The 21,219-nt window shown below is 41.2% G+C and overlaps 1 protein-coding gene across 4 annotated transcripts in view; it reads left to right on the forward strand.

Moving 5' to 3' along the window:
- Window positions 1-21,219, forward strand: part of tnrc6c2 (trinucleotide repeat containing adaptor 6C2) — a 54,372-nt gene that overhangs the window by 12,617 nt on the left and 20,536 nt on the right. For 3 of the 4 annotated variants that reach the window (XM_061983718.1, XM_061983720.1, XM_061983719.1), the window contains exons 3-11: window positions 2,113-2,134; window positions 11,896-12,297; window positions 16,351-18,768; window positions 19,368-19,562; window positions 19,923-20,089; window positions 20,185-20,262; window positions 20,371-20,428; window positions 20,514-20,656; window positions 20,763-20,909. In XM_061983718.1, coding sequence (XP_061839702.1) covers window positions 2,113-2,134; window positions 11,896-12,297; window positions 16,351-18,768; window positions 19,368-19,562; window positions 19,923-20,089; window positions 20,185-20,262; window positions 20,371-20,428; window positions 20,514-20,656; window positions 20,763-20,909 — 3,630 coding nt within the window. The remainder of the gene's footprint in view (window positions 1-2,112; window positions 2,135-11,895; window positions 12,298-16,350; window positions 18,769-19,367; window positions 19,563-19,922; window positions 20,090-20,184; window positions 20,263-20,370; window positions 20,429-20,513; window positions 20,657-20,762; window positions 20,910-21,219) is intronic. The other variant, XM_061983721.1, reaches the window with a different exon arrangement.

Here is a 21,219-nt window from a genome sequence, read left to right on the forward strand (position 1 = left end):
CAGTAAATCTAATTTTATTCTTAGAAGTGAGCACATATTGGAATTGACAATTAAATACCAGATTGAGACACATGTGCAATTCTGTACTTCCAACTATATAGGAACAGTTTAAGGAAGGCCACTTGTTCCAGAACAGGGCTTTTATACACTGTACTAGCCCTTGAGTTGAGTTCCAACTTGGGGAAGACTAACTTTTTTGCAGCAAATTAAATGCAATAAAAACTAGGGCTATCAAAATTAACGTGATAACGTAACTAAGTTTCTTTAGCGGCCCTAATTTTTTTGAAGTCCAATTAACGCCTGACCCTCGTAGTGTGGAAAATGTAGCTGCGTTCACCGTTTACTGATGAGCCTCAAGCAGGAAATAATGAGCAATAATGGCCATTAAGAAAATACCAGGTCCAAAGCCATGACAAGTCATTCTCCCGACAAGACAAGACTTTTTTTTAATTCATGATAGCCGTGAAACGTCATCACTGGAGCAACTGCCTGCTGGCGTTCTTGCAGAGGTGTAGTTTAGTTCACTTTGATAACATAAAATGTACATTGTTACTCTAACTGATTTTGTAAGTTTGCATAAAAGCTCATCAAAAAGGAAAGACAGTCGGCAGGAATTCTAGAGTCACTTAACTATATTCTTTATTGTTGTCACAACGTCAAAATATGTCAAAACACCTCTTCTCAAACCAATTCCATACTTCCCGCTTCACAACAAAAGCACTATGCGGGACATCTGATCTAACTACAGTAACAAAATGCTTTGTCAAAATTGTAATGTTTTGTTTTTTAATGTTATTAGTGATCTTTCTACCTAAATAGATGCTCGTACATCAGTTGAGGAATATAGAGGGGGACTTTTTCTGGAATTTTGAAATAATGTGTATATTATTTTATAACATGTTCTGATTGATAGTCCTCAACAATAGAATGATGAGCTGGCTGACTATTAAACTTGATTACTAAATAGAGATAGTTAAAACATATAAATATCAATATAAAATATATAAAACAATATATATATACATATATAAAATACATATTATTAACTTGTACAACACATAATGTACAGAATATCAGAAGCATTTAATCAGGTAGAAATATCAGACTACATTACCAAACATTTTTGACAATCAAACCATGATCGTAAGTAACGATCCATCATTTTGTGTTATTAATGCGTGAAACTGGTATCTAAACATAGTGTAGCTCCTCCTTTGAATGCAAGTGCTCCTATAGCAGGAATTAAAATTCTGTATTCCTACAAAATACAAAATCTGGCAAGACACCAATGCACTGGAGATAATTTTCACAATTGTCATTAAAAGGGTGTTTGTCTTTTTGTGTTGAGCTGTTTAAAAAAATAGAATTAAAAAAAAAAAAGCTTGATGTTTAAAATTTTTTTTATTAAAGCAAACTAATTGTCTAGTCCTGGTATTGGAAACTTGAAAATCATCTGTCTATGTCTAATGATGAAACATTATATCTATCTGCAATTATTTGTGATTAATTTTGAGTTAACTATGAACAATAGAATTAATAGCAATTCAATATTTTATTCGTTTGACAGCCCTGATATAACACTAGAGCGTTTTTGTGCTAACCACGAACAACGCAATTAATCACGATTCAATATTTTATTCGTTTGACAGCCCTAAATAAAAACACTAGAGCTTTCCTTTTGTAGAGAGGAATTTTGACTAGTGTAAACAGATTCTTGTATTGACATTTTAAGCTCTTAAAAGGCTGTCCACTGTACAGTGGACACTTGTATTTTTGCATAGGGCTGCAGTGTATTTGTAACTATCAAAAGAAATAGAATAAAAACAAATGTGCACTACATAGGGTGCTTGTTCTCAAAATAAAAATAATAGTGCGGATAGAAGTCCGTACCCCGGATCCTTTGCTTCCCGGGAATGTGGCCCCTTGAACAGTTTAGTTGACTAGCGCTGTTCCAGAATGTGACTTGGAAACTGTTACAGCTACAATAAGTGGGCCAACACCATATTGTTTTTTGTTGGAGCTTTATATTAAAACCCATTTGAATTTGAATGTTAAGTTTTCACCCTTTCTATATTTATTTAATGGAAGTCCACTTTTGTCTTCCCCCTGCAGGCTACAGAACAGAAAACCAAAGGTGAGTACTTGTTATTCTTTACCTCCTAATACTATGTTACCACACATAGCATTTACACTCAGCCTTTTGGGTTTACACGCACCTCTGACAGTGAGGGTGTGTGTGCACACATGTGCAACTGTGTGCCCCACGTCTTAACGTCTCAGAAACACACACACAGAGCAGAGACTATGCAGTGGAGTGAAATGCAGAGAGACGTCTGGTTTGCCCGCAGCAGCAGGCAGTGGAGCGTGAGGGCACCCTGACATAACAGAGAGTGTGTTGTGGGTAGAATGGGGTAAGGGGGAAGTGGTAAAGAGAAAAAAAGAAGCACAGGGAAAAAAGACATTCAGCTATAATGCCTCAGGCTGAAAATCCAGTGTCCTCACTTACCCTTGATGGTATTTTTTAAAGAAAACCGAATAAAGCATTCTGGAGTGTTTCTAGGATTGATTGCTATCCACCCCTATATTTAACACCATTGTGTCCATCTGGGTGTCACTTTATTGAATGTCATAAGAGCTTGTCTTGACCCCTGAACTGCCTATTTTGTTGCCAGCACCCATCACCGCCTCCTTCCATCACAGCTTCCACTGCGCTGCACAAAGCCAACATCTTCCTAATTTGATGATTTTTTTTAATACCATCTTTTAGCTCGTGGATTACAAGATGGAAATCCCTTTTTATTATTCAGAAGCAGAAGCTAAGACACTCTTTTCAGTCTTAATGCATTAATGGCTGCTATGCAGTACATGAATGGATATCTAGAGTACAAAGTACGGCTTAATCTTTTGACAACCGTAAAGTTGTGCTAGTTCTCTCAGCTTTAAACATACACGAGGAGTTTTTTCTTATAGTTGGTTATTATCCGTGTGATATGTTGAAATACAGTGCTGAGCTTGTATTCATTCATTTATTTGAAAATCTTGAAAAAAGACGAATATGATACTTTGGGTTACTCGATATAGATAATATAAATATTGATTTGGCCAACAAAGCTTTCAATACTGCCATATTGTGATAATGCATGTTGATGACAAGGAATAGCTAAACATGCTACATAACACACCGTAGGAGGATATGCTAACAATTAACCGCAAGCTAGAGCTCTTCAATGTAAACGAAGGTGGGCAGATCGATACAGATACCAACAGTAACGATACAAAGTATAACATCATTGTACGATCGATATTTTTTTATTATCCAAAAAAAAAAGGAATTTTTGTTATCGTTTACAGACTCATCAAATACGTTACAGGACACACTAGGCCTTTAAGGGCAAAAACCAAAGGATTTAAATCGGAGCCAGTAGTAAGAAATAATTGAATTATTTTAATTGATATTGTTAAACCGCCACTGCTTGGTTTGGATACCAAATTTTTAGTATTACCCAAAACAAATGTTAAGTATCCATACAGAATAATAAAAGCTCATTACATTTTGACAGAAGTGTAACTCGAATCATGTAACAACAGAAAGTAGCCGTCTATTAACAGTAAATTACCAAGTAGATTATTAATAACAGTTTTGAGAAAATAATACAGTTGTAAACGAAGCAATATGCTTCTATAACTAATCCCCTTACATCAGTAGCCAAATTTCGAGCCTTTGTAGTCCACTTTGAAATGGCTCTATTATAATTTGTATACTAAATTATATACTGCATTGTTATCGCAGGAGGCAGCAATATATATAGCGATATAGATTTTAGGCCATATCGCCCATTCCTAATGATCAGATTAACTGTATTGGGTGATTCTGATTGGAGCGACAAAAAAATGGAGCTAAAGTTGTGAGTAGGGCCATAACTGAAGTGATGGAGTTGAGAGGTTGTCGAACACAATGAGGCAGTAAGTACTTAAGACTTGCCAAAAATATCCAACTGGAGTCAATGACGGTGCAAATATTGAACATTTCTCTTTGCATGGTCATTTATTTTATGGTTATGTTTAATGAGCGAGAAAGGAACACAGGATGAGGAAGTGATTGGCTATTTCTTTTGAAAGAATGATAAAGAAAGTAGGGTTGTTTTGTTGACTAATCGCTCAATAAGCTACCTCTGATTTTGCTCATAACCTCTGTATCTCTTCGAGGGAAGGCATTATTGACCGGAATGAGTTGTTTTCATGTGTAGAAAAGAATAGACGTGTGTGTGTGTGTGTGTGTGTGTGTGTGTGTGTGTGTGTGTGTGTGTGTGTGTGTGTGTGTGTGTGTATGTAGGAAGGTAGCAATCAGTATGCAGAAGGGATTTGTGTCTTTCCATCCATATCGGTAAATTCAGAAATTCACAGACACATACAGATGCACGCCGCCTTCCCCCATCACGTTTTTTCTGCTCACCGCTCTGCAGGCCTTTTTTGGTCTCCAACCATTTCAATTTGTTTGTGGTAATCGATCTCGGCCAAGCTTGTTCATATGTATGAAAATTAGATAAAGCTCCAGCACAGTGGAATTAACTTCTTTGCCCCCCATTAGGCATAGAGCTTCGCACCAGCATAGGGCTCCATCCAGCAGGCGGCCTCATACTGCCCCTATTCAGCCCCCGTGCGCAGGCACGCACACACATACACACACACACACAGGGTGGACCTTTGATACAGGGCCCCCCATCCGTCTCCATTGTCCTATTCCCCATTACTTCCAAAGAGATGCTGATTATTCACTCCATGCACACACACAGCTTCATCACAATCTCTCAATACCACCACTGCAATCACAATCAAGTCGGGCTGTTTCACATTGGCTCCTCAAACAGAACAAAAGCATACTATTGCTAACACAGTGTGAGAGAGCGAGCAGGAAGAACACAAAGTCAAACCACATGTATCGTATTAAATCTTTTTAAAAGATGTGCACACTCCTGTCTTCAATGTAATAGTTTCAAGCAAGTGCTTACCTTGCCGATTTAGAAAAGCAGAAATATTTGAGCCGTGGTGGCATTTAGCATGCTTGTAACCTGCCAAGAATCACAATTATGCAAATGCACTATCCGAGCAAAACGCTACTCAAAAGCTATTTGTGAAGCAGGTGCTGCAGTGCCGCAATGCAATATGTCAAATTCTCAAACACCGATAGTCTAAAGAAACGGCATTTGCGTTTTTTTACTGCTCTAAAAATCCATTAGCCTATATGGACACTTTCAGTTCTGTTTTGTTCAGATTTAGAATTAATCTGCTTTCCTACATTTTATTAGTTGTCACCACATTTTTCCTCCTTGGGATCACTGGTACTGACATTCAACATACCAAAGAAAAACACTCTTTTTGGGGTACTGAGTTAAAGTTTCAGAATGATGAAGTGTAGGGACTTTTGTTAAGGGGTCTTGTAATGCCATGCTGTACCATTGTGCAACTTGCAGCTTATTGTTTCCAAAAGTTGAGATGAAATTCCAAATTGTACTGCTCCAAATTGGAGGTTCCACTGTACTGTGTTTAAAACAAAGGGTATGGATACCCCGTCCTGTCCTGTCATCCACACGCTCTCCATGTCCTCTTATTGTTTCATCCCATCCAGGCAGCAACATCATTAACAAAGTGATAACAGCATCAATGGTTATCAAAGTGAAACACACATAAACACAAGTGTCGTGCATGTTTCCGTATTGGATTAATTTGCAATTTCATATGCTATTAATTGCGTCAACACAACAAGGGAATTTCATGAATCACAATCCAATTAGAGGCTAATTTATTTAAGCATCGACACAGCTCTTCTCTTCACTTAGCCACATTCATAAACACCCAAAAGAATTAATAGTGTATTGCCCACGAATTACGTCCCGTGGATTTATGACTGCCATGCATAATTGTTTTTCCGCTACCTCACCCCCACCCTTCTTGTGTACTCATCCCGCATGCGTGTCAAATGTTGGAGGAGAGCGAGAGATGAAGGGGAAAGCCTGGGGTCAGAGCGACAGGAAACAACAGGGCCACACAGACCCTAAACAATGCTTTGCTCTTTGTCAATTCATACGGCAGAATCACTCACAAGCTGCTGGTAAGAGAGGCCATTTGATGCCTTTGGACCCTCCCCCCACCCCTTCATCTTCGCTCTCCTCCTCCACATAGCGAGATGCTTCGTGTCAAATGTCTGGCAGATTATTAATAACATGTGGCTTAGCTGCTCTGAGTGACAGTTCTGCTGTGCTGTGAGGCCAATATGTTTGCATACATGTTTATACAGTTCAAAGGCTGTGATTCTGTTTGCATTGAGGAGGCTTTTCACTCTTGACAGCTAGTCCCCGTTGAAACAAATATTTTTACTCAATTCTGGTAGTTATGGCATTTACTCATACATTAAAACCAAGGTGTTTGGTAGTTTGACACCACTACCAACTATACCCCCATAAAAAGCACATGCCTCTAGATGTATTTTTTTTCCATCCAAAACAGAGGCTTTTTTAAGGATAAGAACAAAACACTACGTCACCTACTCAGTGGCCTAGTGGTTAGTGTCCGCCCTGAGATCGGTAGGTTGTGAGTTCAAACCCCGGCCGAGTCATACCAAAGACTAAAAAAATGGGACCCATTACCTCCCTGCTTGGCACTCAGCATCAAGGGTTGGAATTGGGGTTTAAATCACCAAAAATGATTCCCGGGCGCGGCCACTGCTGCTGCCCACTGCTCCCCTCACCTCCCAGGGGGTGAACAAGGGGATGGGTCAAATGCAGAGGACACATTTCACCACACCTAGTGTGTGTGACAATCATTGGTACTTTAACTTTTTAGCTTCTCACTGGACTGTATACCTCTCAAAAGTCAGCTTTTATAATTGTGTAAAACTAAACAAATGTATGTACTAGATCCTATTATACTGCACAAGTGGTCATAATATTTTAGAGCAGTTGCTGTATATGTTGTAAAACAAATCAACCTCCCTAGAAAACATATTACTTTTTATAGAACAGTACAGTACCACACAATTTTCTTGTCCTGTACCCATGTTTATGTATAACCTTCCATCATTATTCACTCCTCTCATTTTTTTAGAAACATATTTTATTGCTAATAAACATGCTCCCTCTGCTTAATATTGCTACTCTGTCAATTACATTTACACAATTAAATTTGATGCATCTTGTGTACACAAACCAAATTAGCGCTTTTAATTGTAGCTCCTCTTTACAACACATACTCTAGCAGTGAAAAACAACCATGACCCATGAGAGAGAAAGGGGAGCATGGCATTGGGATGGAGATGGGAAATAGGGGGTAGGGGACACTAATTAGATGGAGAAGATGGAGGAGGCATGAGAGAAGGTCACATGAGGCCACAAGAGGCAAATAGAGGTGCGGGGAGGCAACAGTCAGTCTCTATGGTAACTGCCTTTTACATAGAAAGGGTGAGGGGTGAGAATGTTTTTGCCTTAATGTGGTGTGAGAGTGCTGGGGAGTTTTTCCCCTATTAATACAAGCAGATGGGACCTCAGAGAGACTCCCACCACCATGTAGTCTATAAACTCACAACATATACAATGAAATAGTACAGAAATGGCTTAAAGTCGAGAGCAGATTTTAAATCTGTCAGACTGAAACCATGCATTACTTTGTTACTAACTGTAGTACTGTCAATGGAGGAGATGCATTTATAACATCTTGTATATAGATGTAAATTCCTCCTTACATTATCATCTCTTCTTGGCTTGGGGGGATGGCACCATTGTGCAGGGCATATAGGCCCGTGCGCGCTGTCCATCCCCCCCACGACAAACATGGCTGCATAATGAAGTGGTTCTGCAGACAATAGACAGAAGAGCTATGGGAACCTGCACTGCCTGGCACGGTAGACTTATGTGGCTCTGTGCCACACTGTACCATATATGCTCGTCTTTTTGTCCTCCATGTTAACTTGCCCTTTTCCTGAAGCTGTCTAGCCATCCACTTGACCATCTAGTGTGGAGAAAGGCTTTCTGTATACCCTAGCTTCATTAGATGCTTTAAGTCTGTCACTATTTGACAATCCTGGCCCAAATATGCACATTTCCTCCACCCTTCAATGATTTGAGCTGTGTTTGCTACTTGACATCGTTGAACATGTTTGTATCATACTATAATCCTATTTTGTTCTGTGAACCAAATGTGTTTATCTCTGAAGCGCCCAGTTAAACTACAAAGGTCTTAAATTCCTTCATATAATGCCATCTTTTGTGAGACATTTGCATTATTGAAGGCTGATATTAGTTGCTCAGTAGCACACCAAAAGCTGGGTTGCTTCATTATTTATTAAAGCTTAATTTATGATTTGGCCCGTGTGCCGCCCACAGAACATGAATATTGCTGACGCAAAATAAATAAGACATTGATTCAAGTCAACAAAGGGAATGTTGCAAAACACACCTGTAATCTTCGCCATCTCGTCAACTACATCCACTGAGAGTCTGAACTAGCATATTTTATTCATTCAGATGCAATACGCGTGTAACCTCTTTAATTTACTGTGTGCAGACCTCATTCCCTTTCAATGGCAGTAAATGTAATGAGCATACTCTTCACATTCCTCATTTAATCTTTCATAGACATGCTCTTATCTGAGGGATATCCCTACTAGACTATTTTTTTTCTTTATGGTGTTTTTATGTGAAGCCTTTTTAAAGAATGTGCCCACCTCTCATGAATTAAGAAAGGAGCTGTCTTCTTCAAAATTAAAAAGCACGCCCTGGTGAATGTATTTCTGATTGATCAAAGCAAAGGAGAGCTATTTCTCTCGCAGGTACTATTTACTCACTTTACTTATTCTGGATGCCTAATTTCCACGAGGGAGCTTACATTCTCAAAGATACTGCTTGCCAGACACTTGACAAGTTCAATTGAGGTTTTTTTTTATCACATTTTAATAATATAGATGATAAATTCTCACGTCAATGCATCTTGTAGGGAAAATAGTTAAACAAGGATGTTTCTGACCTTTATTCTTGCTTCTTATGAATGCACGTAACATTGAAATTTCACTTTTACCACGGAAGCATCACTTTATACTTGCATTAAAAAATGTATATAATTAAAAAAAAATGAGTAGCCTCAAACTAGGTATGATAAATAACGAACCAAACTGTACAAAAAGACTCTCTTATTAAGGATGATATATTGATTGACAATATACAGTACACATTTGAAAAGGTAATCATTGGAGGAATGTTATTTTGATTATTGGACAAACTCACTAGCATTCACATAAAAACTGTAAATGTCATCATGTCACCACATCCCCCATGTGTTTCAATAAAACATTTAATTTTTAAGTCAAACATCTTAGATGGTTACCTGATATTAGATGTTTCCTGCCCAAAATATTTTCACCTGTTTTCTGCTTGTTTGCTGTTCTTAAATATACAGGATGCTTTCTGGTAATGCTGCATTGTAGATGTAGTGCTATTGTGAAATGCCACCTCTGTTTGACGTTGCAAACATTTCACCACTGTCTTTTTCAGTTTTTTTGATTAATCATAAAACTTCTCTCTCCTTTTCTCTGGGCTCTTTGCTCTTTTTCCACTTTCTTTGAGCATGTCTCTTGCTGTTCCCGCTCCTCCCCCTCACACACAATGGCAGTGTGAACTACATCACCAATAGGTGCACCACTCTTATGCGTGCTCTGTAGGAGCAGTCTTGCGTAAACAATGTTAGCATTTAACAAATCATTGAAGCAACAAAATGGAAATTAATGTTTTTTTCTAATCAAAATAATCAATTTAATTATTGAATCGTTGCAGCCCTAAAATACATGCAAACAAAATACACACAACCATGATCTTACAGCTGTGTAGCAAGTGCAACCTTGTGTAGATGTAGACATCTTAAAGCCATGGTTAGATTGCTGCCCAGAAGGGCGCTCGCGTTGGAACAAGCCTCAAGCAATATAACCAGCCGTCATCCTGGTCTATGTCAGCTATATGCCCCATAAACACACACACACATAAAATATATGATCTCATTCACCCCTTCGACAATAATATAGCATCCCTTTTTGAATCCTATCGCTCTTAAAGATCAAACAAGTCCAATATTTACTCTAGTTTTACTTCTTATTGTTCAGTCGTTTTTTTAGTGGAGGATTATTCTTGTATGCGTTTTCTCAGCCTCCCACTGTGTACAGGCAGAATAAAGTGCAAGTTGTCGCTTGGTGAAATACAGCAGCTTTAATTAGTGTAATGCTTTTATAAAAGTGTCAGCTACATCCTGTCTCATATTACTGTTATCACAATTGTCAGCTTCTGTTCAGGCAGGTGCGTCTATCATATTCTAGAGACTAGTAGTGAAACCCTATTACTGCTAATGTAAGTAAAATGTTTTTTTCAAATAGATGCCTCAAGTAACTATTAGTTTAATTTGCTGTACTCATTGTAATACACATGTAACTGCTATGTGTTAGCTTACATTCCGTTTGGGGTTGAAAATCGGTGCTAAAGTGAGTCCAACCAGATAACAAGGTTTGCATTTCTTCCGTCCTTCCAAAAGGTTGCATGGTTTCTTGATTTGTCACTGCAGTCTACTGCACCATGCAACGGTGGGCGGGATCAAGATGGATGAAGGCTCAGAGAGAGAGTAACACAGAGAACATCAGGCTGAGAGAGAAATAATGGAGAAACCGAGAGGGAGAGCAGGTGGGTTTTAGAGTTGCTGTGATGGAAAGACGGAGGAGAGGGGGTGGTTGCAAATGCAAGAGAAGAAGTAGTGGATGAAGAGGATAGCAGGGGGGCAGGGAAGCATGTTTTTGCTATCCTGTCGTCTGATTGGCTTGGGGCAGCATCAGGCGGGCTGAGCAGGATTTAATCAGAGATGTGCGTCAGCGGCTGCAGTTCCAGGCCAACAGCCAGCCAGATACTGCTGGAGGGAGGAAGCGGGGAGGCTCGCTCTCTCAACATCCCTCCCCTCTTTCAATGTTTCTGCAAGTGTGTTTGAAATCAGAGAGGGAGGGGGTGTGCAAACATATGTGTGCGCACTGAATATTTATGTGTTCTACAAAGATGTGAAGGCGTTTGAAAGGCACCAACAGAAAAAGGGGGCAATGCCATGTCTTCCCTCTCAATGTACGGAGTGCATCTCCACAGGATGTACTTATATTTTGTTTCCGGCCTTTGGATTAGTTTTGTGTTTGCTATGAAGGTTTTGGACAAGGTCTTGGCAGCTTGTGTGCAGTGCACAACCGCTCATAGATGTACTTGATTGGTTAATGTACATTTTCCCCTCTCTTGTTTTTACAAGGCACCTTCTTGTATAAACATGCAGAGTCTTTTTGTCTGTCCTCCCTTCAATGAAAACCGTCTCTGCATCAAATGTTTCATGTGCCCTGGGACAAGAGAAAACAACATTATTAACTATTTATCAAGATTAACAAAGCATTGTTCACAACCTATCGCCTGTCACAAGTTAGCTGCAAAAGAATGAGCAGATTTTTCAATGAAGTAGGCAGATAGTAATTAGCATCCTAAGAGTTGCATATTTCTGCACATTGGAGAGGATATTTTGGCTTGATGAATGTTTTTCTCACCAGCCTTTGTATTCAGTGGTTCCAGTAATGGCACTTTTCAAATTAGTTACATCGAAGAGAGATACTTCGGAAAGAGGGTTACAATCAGACCAGGCTAGAAAGAAAGGGCACAACACATCAACTTTAGATTCAGAAAATACCCCTTTCCACCAAGAAGTTTTGTACAAAAATAAGTAATTTGTACTACGGTTCTGGCACCATCAGACAAAAGCAGTATCTGTATAACCCTAACCATGAAATTAATACCTTGCTTACTGCATGTGTCGTCTGTCTGTGTGTGTGTGGGTGTTTCCATCCAGTGCCAGAGCCTGCTCCCTCTTACCCCAGTCCCGGCACATCCAACCACCACCACCCCCCTGCCAGTCCTAAGCTACCACTCTCCTCTTCATTTTATTCTGGCAATGACCAGCGCAACTCCTCCAGTAGCCAGCCACAGAGTACGACTTCCCCTCAGCTGCAGTGCCAGTTGTCATCTCACGGTGCTCGCTACCCGCCAAGAGAGGTGCCCCCACGCTTCCGCCAACAGGAGAACAAGCAGCTACTGAAGAGAGGCCAGCCATTACCAGCAGGGGCCTTCAGTGCTCTCACACAGTCCTCCTCCTCGTCTTTGTCACCTTCATTACCTTATTCTTCACCTTCAACAAGCACCAGCATCACTACCCCAAACTCTACAGAGGTCACTGCAGGCAAACAGCAGCCAGGTTTGTGCATCTTTTTAAGCCCTGCGCTAGAATTCTGATTCATTTAAACATGGTAAAAGTGATGGGTGTGTGCCAGTGCTTAGCATTCATGTTACAGTGTGTCAATGCTTTTTTCAGATTAGTGTGAACAGCGATATTTTGACAAATATATAATTTGTATGTGAAACATTTCAAAAAACGCTAAGATGTAATGTTTCTATTTTTACAAGGTCAATGCTTAAAGCAACCTTAGAATTATACAAGTATGTTGTTAATGGATAGCTGTAAGAACCGTCCATGTAGTCAAACATACTGGCGACCTAGATAGGTGTACAAATACAGGGAATCATGCAAGCATCTGTTTTCTTCTTTGGGCAACCTCTAACTATACTAATTGCTAACTTACATTACAAATACAACACCTGGTATGCAGTGAGCAGATCCGTTGCAGCTGTGCTTTACAACTAGACAGCTAATCTACAAACTATAGTCATCAGCTATGCAGCAAACAACCCTGATATTTAACTCATCTCTGCTTGACTATTAAGTATTAAGACAATCCGCACATTTATTTATAGAGTGTTATTGACAGTTTGACAATATTGTAACTTGTTTCCTATTCTCTTTTATTACAGACAACTGTTTTATCAAAATTAAGTAAATAGTACACAATAATTTAAATAAAATCAGAAACTACTATCGTTTACAATAATGTTGCCCTCAGTCCTCCAGGGACAACAGTTGTTATATTTTTCTGTCTCACTGTCTATTTCCTGTTATGAACTGCTTAGTCTCTGCTGTAACACAGTTCCATCTACACTTCTTAAACTTTACTATGCACTTATTTATTCTGTTGTTTCGAGCTAGCTTAGAATGCCTTCTACAATTTGCTGTCTGTGTGTAACATGTTTAGCCTTGTCCTAATACTTGATAATGATATCTAAGATATTGGAAAATGCAGTTTATTTGTCGTAATAGAGGTGATTAATTATTTATTTAGGGCAGCGGCTACATAATGTGTATGAAGACACGCAATTAGCTGCTAGTTTGTCGGAACAGGATTAAAAATGAATACAATGTTAGGTTTGGCGTTTGTGATAGACATTTGAAAGGCATTAATCGGAAATGGCAATCACATACTTTTTTAAGAATATGGGCCACTACTGATCGGACCTATCAATCGGCACATCCCTAGTTCAACTTCAAGAACAAACTTTGCTCATCTGTGGGCAGGGAATTTGAATACAGACATAGAAATACCGCTAAATCCTTTAGAAGACCGAACCTGAAAATCTGTGTGTCTGTAGATGAATAAACCTTTGGCTTTCTGCATAATGAATAATATATAATAAATTACTTTGTTAGGACACCACACCAAGTTTACTGACCTCTGCTGGGGTTACTATGGCTCAAGGATTTTATATATCCGCTTTACTTAAACAGCCCAAGAATTGTGTCCACACAAACGCATGCACGTAGATGTTGTGGGTGTGCAGCTGTAGGAAAACTAGAGTGACCTAGTTGTGTCGCCTCAGATCTGTGTCTGCCTCGCAGACTAGCTGACACTGCCACACGCTAGTTTATACTAAAGCTATTGTGGTGATTTTGTATTTTCCCCAATGAACACAGTGACAATCACCAGGTCATAGTTGGTTTGTTCAGAATGTGTCGGCAAAAAACATGTGACTTAAAGGTCTGAAAGGGAAGCCCCCATATAGGGTGAAGGGTATCCCAACTTCCCTCATGCAACTCTTATACCAGACCCTGCTCCCACCCTTTGTTGCTTCCACATGGAGAGACATGTCAGTCTTTCCAGCTGACTGGGGACCATTAAGTTGTCCAGACCAGATTGGCTGCCCTGTAGCAGGTGCTAAAGCGGGGGCCTTTTAAGACTGTGGGAACTTGAGCCCGACAGCTGTTTTGTTGTGGCCCAGACAGTGCACATAGCCAGCCATAAGTCGTGTTTTAGGACACTTGGACTATTGTTTAGGCAGGACAACATATATTTTTTGTTCATATATTTTGTTTGTGAAATGTTCAGTACAGCTGAATAGTTTGTATTTATAAATTGCACAGTGCTAGAGGCACCAGTTTATGAAAGCTACACTTCTATTAAATAATGTAAGCACCGTATAAATATTTTACTTGTATATTTCAAGTCATCAAATAATCACAGAAGTGCTGGGCCCAGAGTAAGCCTGGGTGGTTTATGTTGCCCCTTTTGCTGTAATACGCACACTCTCAGAGGCACACAAGTGAATCCCCTGGTGGCTTCATTAATCCAGCCTCCTTCAGTGAAACCAGAGAAGTCACCATCGCTCTGTTTTTTTTCTTTGCCCTGTAGAGGTAAACAGACATGAGTTTTAAACCCCCGTGTGCTCATCCTCCCGGTTTCCAGAAAAAAACAAATGTATGCCTCTTTTGCCCCTAGTGGGCTCTAAGGTATCTTCAAAGAGTTATGGATCGGACCTATTATGTTACTGAAGACTACTAAACATTCACTTTACTCCGACACGCAACCTCTTGACTGATCTAACCTATAATTTCCTCAATGCAAACTGGCGAAAAATGATTTTTGTGTGTCTCATTTCCTTTAGTTTTTTGCAAGTGCCAACCTTTACCCATAGATGTTCTTGCAAAAACACCCTTCCATCCATCTCAACCCTCCTTTTATTCAATGTCAATGTTTTCTGGAAACTCTTGCGTTTACTGAACAACTGCACATGTTGGCTTTACTTTTGTCTTTAACTTTCAAACTCAATTTACTCATTCACACTTTTACATCTGTACTGACAGATTGCTTGTTGCTGGAATGTTTATTTCTCCTTTGTAGCAAGTGTGCTAGCATTAGCATTTTTGGAATGTGCATGACCTTATGCGATTAAGCTGCCTGAAAAGAAGATAGATTGCAAAAGCAACTTGAAGCACTTGTGTGTACCTACTCAGCCCAAGCACATACATTTTACTTCAACTGACTTGCTTGTTTATACCCCTGATTTTGTATCATGATGTTTAACTTTAGCATGCTGAGAAAATGATACTCATAGTATTGTTATAGGATAGTAATAATAGTTTACTTTTCATTGTCACCTGTTTAATATATACCATGTAACTTTAAAAGCTAAACAATATTTTCCTATTTGATAATACACACTTAGTATTTCTTCATTTATTGTGCAATTCCCCCATCATGTGCTTGCTTGGCCAGTGTGCTGGTTAGATTAATGATAGGATTTCCTATTGTTTTGAAGACCGTCCCCATGAGACTGGCTGGCTTGTATTCTAGGTGTTTGCATGCCGGATCAATAGCTTTTTCTTCTCTCTGCTTCTTGAATTAACAAGCTCATTGATTTGCTGCCTCCAATTGATTCATTTCCTTGTTATAGCACCGATTCGATCTATTACTAGTCCCCCCTCTGATGCCTTTGGGCCTAATGAGATTTCTTTTGTGCAGTATAAATTAAAGAATTGTTGGGGTGGGGGTGGAGTTTTTGGCTGTGTGCTACTGATGTTTTAAACAAAATATATAGGTATAATAAACTTATAGCAATTGGATAAACCGTATAATATACCTGTACTGCAATCAGAGGGTGAAACATAGGCACATATTTGCCTTTTTTAATTTCATATTGTGTTTGTGGAGGAGGAGCGTTGGGTATGATGGATGAGAAGCCATCTTGGTTTCATTTCGATAAATGAGCAGCGTTCCACTTGAGCTTTCTGGGGTTAACAAAGCCAATGGAGACGGATGTGTCCCTACTGTGCTGCGTGTTAGGTGGGAGAAAAAATAAGGGATAAGGAATAGCATTTCAGACACAAAAGACAAAGACATGTACGGAGACTACAAGCGTATGGAAAGAAGAGGAAAATTCTAATAAAAAGAGGAAAGCTGTTTCCTGCCAAGTTTCGTGCCTAGGTAGTTATTAAAACGTAGGTTCGAGGGACTTCATAGGACCTTCCCGGCCTCATCATTTCCTCGATTTTCTTCTTTGTGGTGTAATTTGTTGTCAAATTCCTTTACTCAAACTCTGCTGTAATACAGTATTTGTTGTCCTTTGTCTCATTTCTCTTTAGACATATCCCTGCCGAGTGGCAATTGCTTTTTGGGAGCATCCTTGCAAGCTGACAGCGTTTCCCGTGCCAACAAAGGGATTATTGAGAGAAGTGACATTAAAGCTTGGCCCTCCATTAGCCACAGCAGTGACCCTAGCTGTCCTGCAGCACCAGAATGCCCCTTGGGCTCAGCTAGTTTCAGCACAGACGTCAGCGCTGTCACTCCCACCAGTAGTACTTTTCTGAGTATGGCCACAGGTGCCACAGGCCAACCGGCCAACTACCCAACTCTTAAATCTAACAATAACATGATGACAGGACCTGGGTCAGCCAACACGTTATCTAGTAACAAAGGTTGGGGCTCAGATACCAAACAAGATGGAATTAATGGAGGGCGAGTAGGAACGCCTAATCACTGGGGCTCACCCGGTTTTAATTTAAATCTCAATCCCAATGCCAACCCATCAGCCTGGCCAGTTCTCGGTCATGAGGGGGGTGGTGTTATTGGCCCTAATGGGGTGTCCACCTCATCTCACCCACCAGGCAATGGGAATGGAAACCTTGGGAAAGGGGGTGTTGGAGGCGCAAATGCTTGTGGCGGAGGTTGGGTTAGCATGGTTGGTGCTAATGAAAATGAACAACAGCGGTCCTCAACCAACACAACCCTGTCTTTCAATATGGAAACTAACCGGAACACGGATGGACCAAACCACAACAAGCAACAAGCTCAGGAGCCTATGAGCCCTATCCATGGCTTAACTGGCTGGGGAGGCCAGTCACCTACTGAATCATCTCAACTTAATGGAGACACAACAGGCAGCTCTGTATGGGGTAGTCCAGAAACCAAGCCAGTTGACTCCCCAAAGGACTCCGCCTGGGAGGCAGCTCCCTCTGCAGGCCTCTCTTCCTGGGGCCGCCAAGGTAGTGGTGGGGGGAGTAATGGAAGCGGTGGCTGGGGAGACTGGGGAAAATCCTCCGGCGGTGGAGATGCATCGAAGGCCTGGGACTCTCTTGATGCCGGCAGTTCGGGTTCTGGTCAAGAGCAACAGCTTGGCTCATGGGGTAAGCAACCTGGAACTGCTCCAGAAAGCGAGGGGAGTGGGGACAGCAGAAATGGCCTATCTCACAACAGAGAGAGGTCGTCAAGCATGGATTGTACCCCTCTGTTACCACGACAGGACTTGGACCCAAGAGTACTAAGTAACATGGGCTGGGGGCAGACTCCCATTCGACAGCACACAGTATGGGAGATGGAGGAGGCAAACTCTGATGATGGGAAAAGCAGCAGCAGCTCAGACACATTTGAAGGTTCCAGCTCTAGTAGTGGTCCTTCTTCCACAGATAGCAGTACCGTGAACCCCAATACTGCTGCTAATCAAAGGCATGAATCCGAAGGAAAACGTGACAGCGATGGATCTTTAGGTTGGGGAGGCCTTCCACCCCAGCAGGTCAAGACTGGATCTGGATGGGGTGATCACCCACAGTCACTGAACGAAGCAGCTAATGGCACCACCAGTGGTTGGGGAGACTCAATGCCAACCAATGGACCTAAAAATGTGGGCATGACAACTTGGGGCTCTCAGGACAAGTCCCCTACTTGGGACAGTAACATGACAAAAAGTCAGTCCAATAATTGGGGGGAGGGCCCACGTAGTAGCTCCCACGGTTGGGGCACTAGTAATGGGGGCTCCAACAGCTCGAGGGATTGGGGTGAACCAGAAATCAAGAACAATGGGTCCCCCAGCAGCATGTGGGAAGGTGAAGGGGGAAATGGAGGTAATAGTGGTTGGAAAGAAAATGCTAGAGGAGGAAACCGAGGAGGTGTTAAGCTAACTTCCTCTGTGAGCAACAGCACTTGGGGAGAGACCTCACGTGCCAATGGCCCAGTGCAGGGTACCTGGGGCTCGTCTAAGCCCAATGAAAGCAGCAGCAGTAGCAGCACTGGTAGTGGAGGAGGAGGTAGCATTGGTTCTTGGGGAGGTCCTGGGTCTGTGAAACAGAACACCTCCAACTGGAGCAATGTCAACAAACAGGACCAGTGCTTGGAGTCCACTGGTTGGGAAGAGCCCTCGCCACCCTCCGTCCGCAGAAAGATGGAGATTGATGATGGAACATCTACCTGGGGTGATCCTAACGCATCCAACAAGACTGTCAACATGTGGGATCGCAATAATCCTAATGGTAACCAAAGCAACAGTGGCCCACCCTCCATTAAGAATGCTGGTATGATCCCACCCAACAATACCAACAACAATCATTCTGTCAGCCCTGGAAACAACAATCACAACAATCACCATGGTCATCTGATGCACCACCATTCTCACCATGGCAACGCACCAAGCCATTTGCAACACCACGGAAACAACTATGGCTCACCCAACAATTGTGCCCCGCACCAGGGTGCAGGCCCCCACGGTAGACCTCCTGTTGCTAACCCAGGTAAGACAGCTAACTGCAGTATGGCTATATCTGACTTTGTATTTCTGCTTTCTTTTATGATCGTGATAGAAACAGCAGCATCGTTCAAGATCTTTTCCACTCATTCTCACATGACGTGATGGAATTACCATTAAAACCATTAGCGTTAAGGATTATTAGGTATTCCAAGCGTTATTTCTTGAAGTAATTTTTTCATAGTCATTAAGTGGGTATTGAAGCATAATTATAATCATATATGTGCCATTAAAGATTTCCAGTTAGCTAAATTTAGTGTAGAAATATATTTCAAGACAAAAACTACATCTAGCATGCATACTTGTCAAAGCTTTGACTACTCAATTCTTATCCCGCTGTATTTGATTGAGTGAAACCATCGCCCTCTCTTAATAATCAGACGCATTGTATCTATTGATGGTGATTAAGACTGAAAAAAAACATCCTTCAAGTGAGCTACTCAAAAAGCAAATTCACTCGCTGTGTCATAACACTTTTCCAAAATAGCAAGTCTCTTTGACTTTGATTGCATTTGATGGTGCAGTGCAGTATGAGTCCGGGTTTTAAATGCACCCAACACATAATGCACCCCCTCTCTTTTTCAGGCTGGGGAGAGCTTCCCAACGTACAACCCAAGTCAGAGCCTGCTTGGGGAGAGCCTGCCGCTCCGACATCAGCTGTGGACAATGGCACCTCCGCTTGGGGTAAGCCTCCAAGGGGAGCTGGAGGATGGGGAGGAGATGGTGGACATGAGCCCTCCGGGCCTTATGGCAGGGCCAACGGACCCTCCTGCAAGCCTGGTAAACGTCTACCTTTGTTTGCATTTATGGTAGATGATGTACATCACCATTAAACACAATGTGCAGTGTATACTTTTTTTAAGGGACTAGTCAGAATATTTTACCTGTTGCTTAAGATAGTTTTCTTTTAATTATCTTAATCTTAAAATTGTAATCAGTTCAACACCTTGTATAGATTTGAAGGTATTTGTGAAGCATAGAGGACGTTGCTGTGTGCAAGGGAAGATAGTGCCATCAAGTGGTTACATTCAGAACTACATGTACTACGTGTACTGTTTTTTTTCTCTCTCTTGAGTTTTTCCTAATTATATTCTCTCATTGTTTCCCTGATTTTGACACAATGTGATTTCCTCCTTATAGGTCCAAAACCTATGCAAGACAGCTGGGGAAGCGGAGGCGAGGAAATGGGCATCACTACAAACCAATGGGACACTGAGGACGGGGACATGTGGAACGGCCCCACTATGCAAGAGAGCAGTTCTTCTTGCAGTTCTTGGGGCAATGGACCCAAGAAGGGCCCGAGCAAGGTGCATGTCCCCCTAATCCTACACGCAGATATTATTCATGTGAATTCACCACATTGATCTTGAAATTATTAAAATGATTTGATTTGTTCCCTCAGGTGAAGATGGGTAACAAGCCGGATGAGACATGGATCATGAACCGTCTTATCAAGCAGCTCACTGACATGGGCTTTCCAGTACGAGCCTGATTTATTGTTCAGATTAGCAGACTGATATGCAGTCCATGTAAAAAGCTAAGGTTCCTTTACGTTTCGACTGACTGATTAATAATGTTTGTGTTACAGAGAGACCCTGCTGAGGAGGCTTTGAAGAGCAACAACATGAATCTTGACCAGGCCATGAGTGAGTTTAGTTTGAGTGGCTTGACCTAGTAGGATTTTTTTATATTGTTTTATTATAACATTAAAAAAAACTCTCCTCCTCTCAGGTGCTCTGCTAGAGAAGAAAACTGACCTGGACAAGCGTAGTGTAGGCATGTGTGATTACAGCAACAGCCTGAACAAGCCTCTGGTGTGTCGACCATCTGTGCTCACTAAAGATCACTCTGACCGCAACGCCTTTCTTGACAAGGTATTAAACACCTCGCCATAAATTAGAAAGTATTATATTAATGTATTTATGTTTGTTGCGATTTCTGTTTTTTTCCCCCTCGTACCATCAAATTTTACTTCTGCAGGATGGTGTTCTGTCCGATGATGCCCCCCCATCACCGTTTCTGCCTTCCCCCAGCCTGAAGCTCCCCTTGGCCAGCAATAGCCTTACTGGGCAGGGTCTGGGACCGGGCCACTCGGGGCTGGGGATGCAAAACTTGAACAATAGACAGGTATTCTCAATAAACTGTAATTAACAAGCTCAATTAATTTTGCCTACCATTTTGCATTCCCCCGCGACCCCGAAAGTGACAAGCGGTAGAAAATGGATGGATGGATTTTGCATTTTGTCCCCAACATCAGGGCCCTATGCGGTTGTTTAGGGCCTGGGCTTTTGTAAGGATATGAAGCTATTTTTTCTTTCATTTAAATCAGTTAGTTATAAAAGACTACCTCATAAAATATCAGATGAAATCAATTTCGCTGTCAAAGTTACTAATACGGTTGTTCTAATCAAATTAGGAATGTGTAACAGTACCGACA

The sequence above is a fragment of the Nerophis lumbriciformis genome, linkage group LG25, assembly GCF_033978685.3.
Source record: "Nerophis lumbriciformis linkage group LG25, RoL_Nlum_v2.1, whole genome shotgun sequence".
NCBI classification, from domain to species: domain Eukaryota; kingdom Metazoa; phylum Chordata; class Actinopteri; order Syngnathiformes; family Syngnathidae; genus Nerophis; species Nerophis lumbriciformis.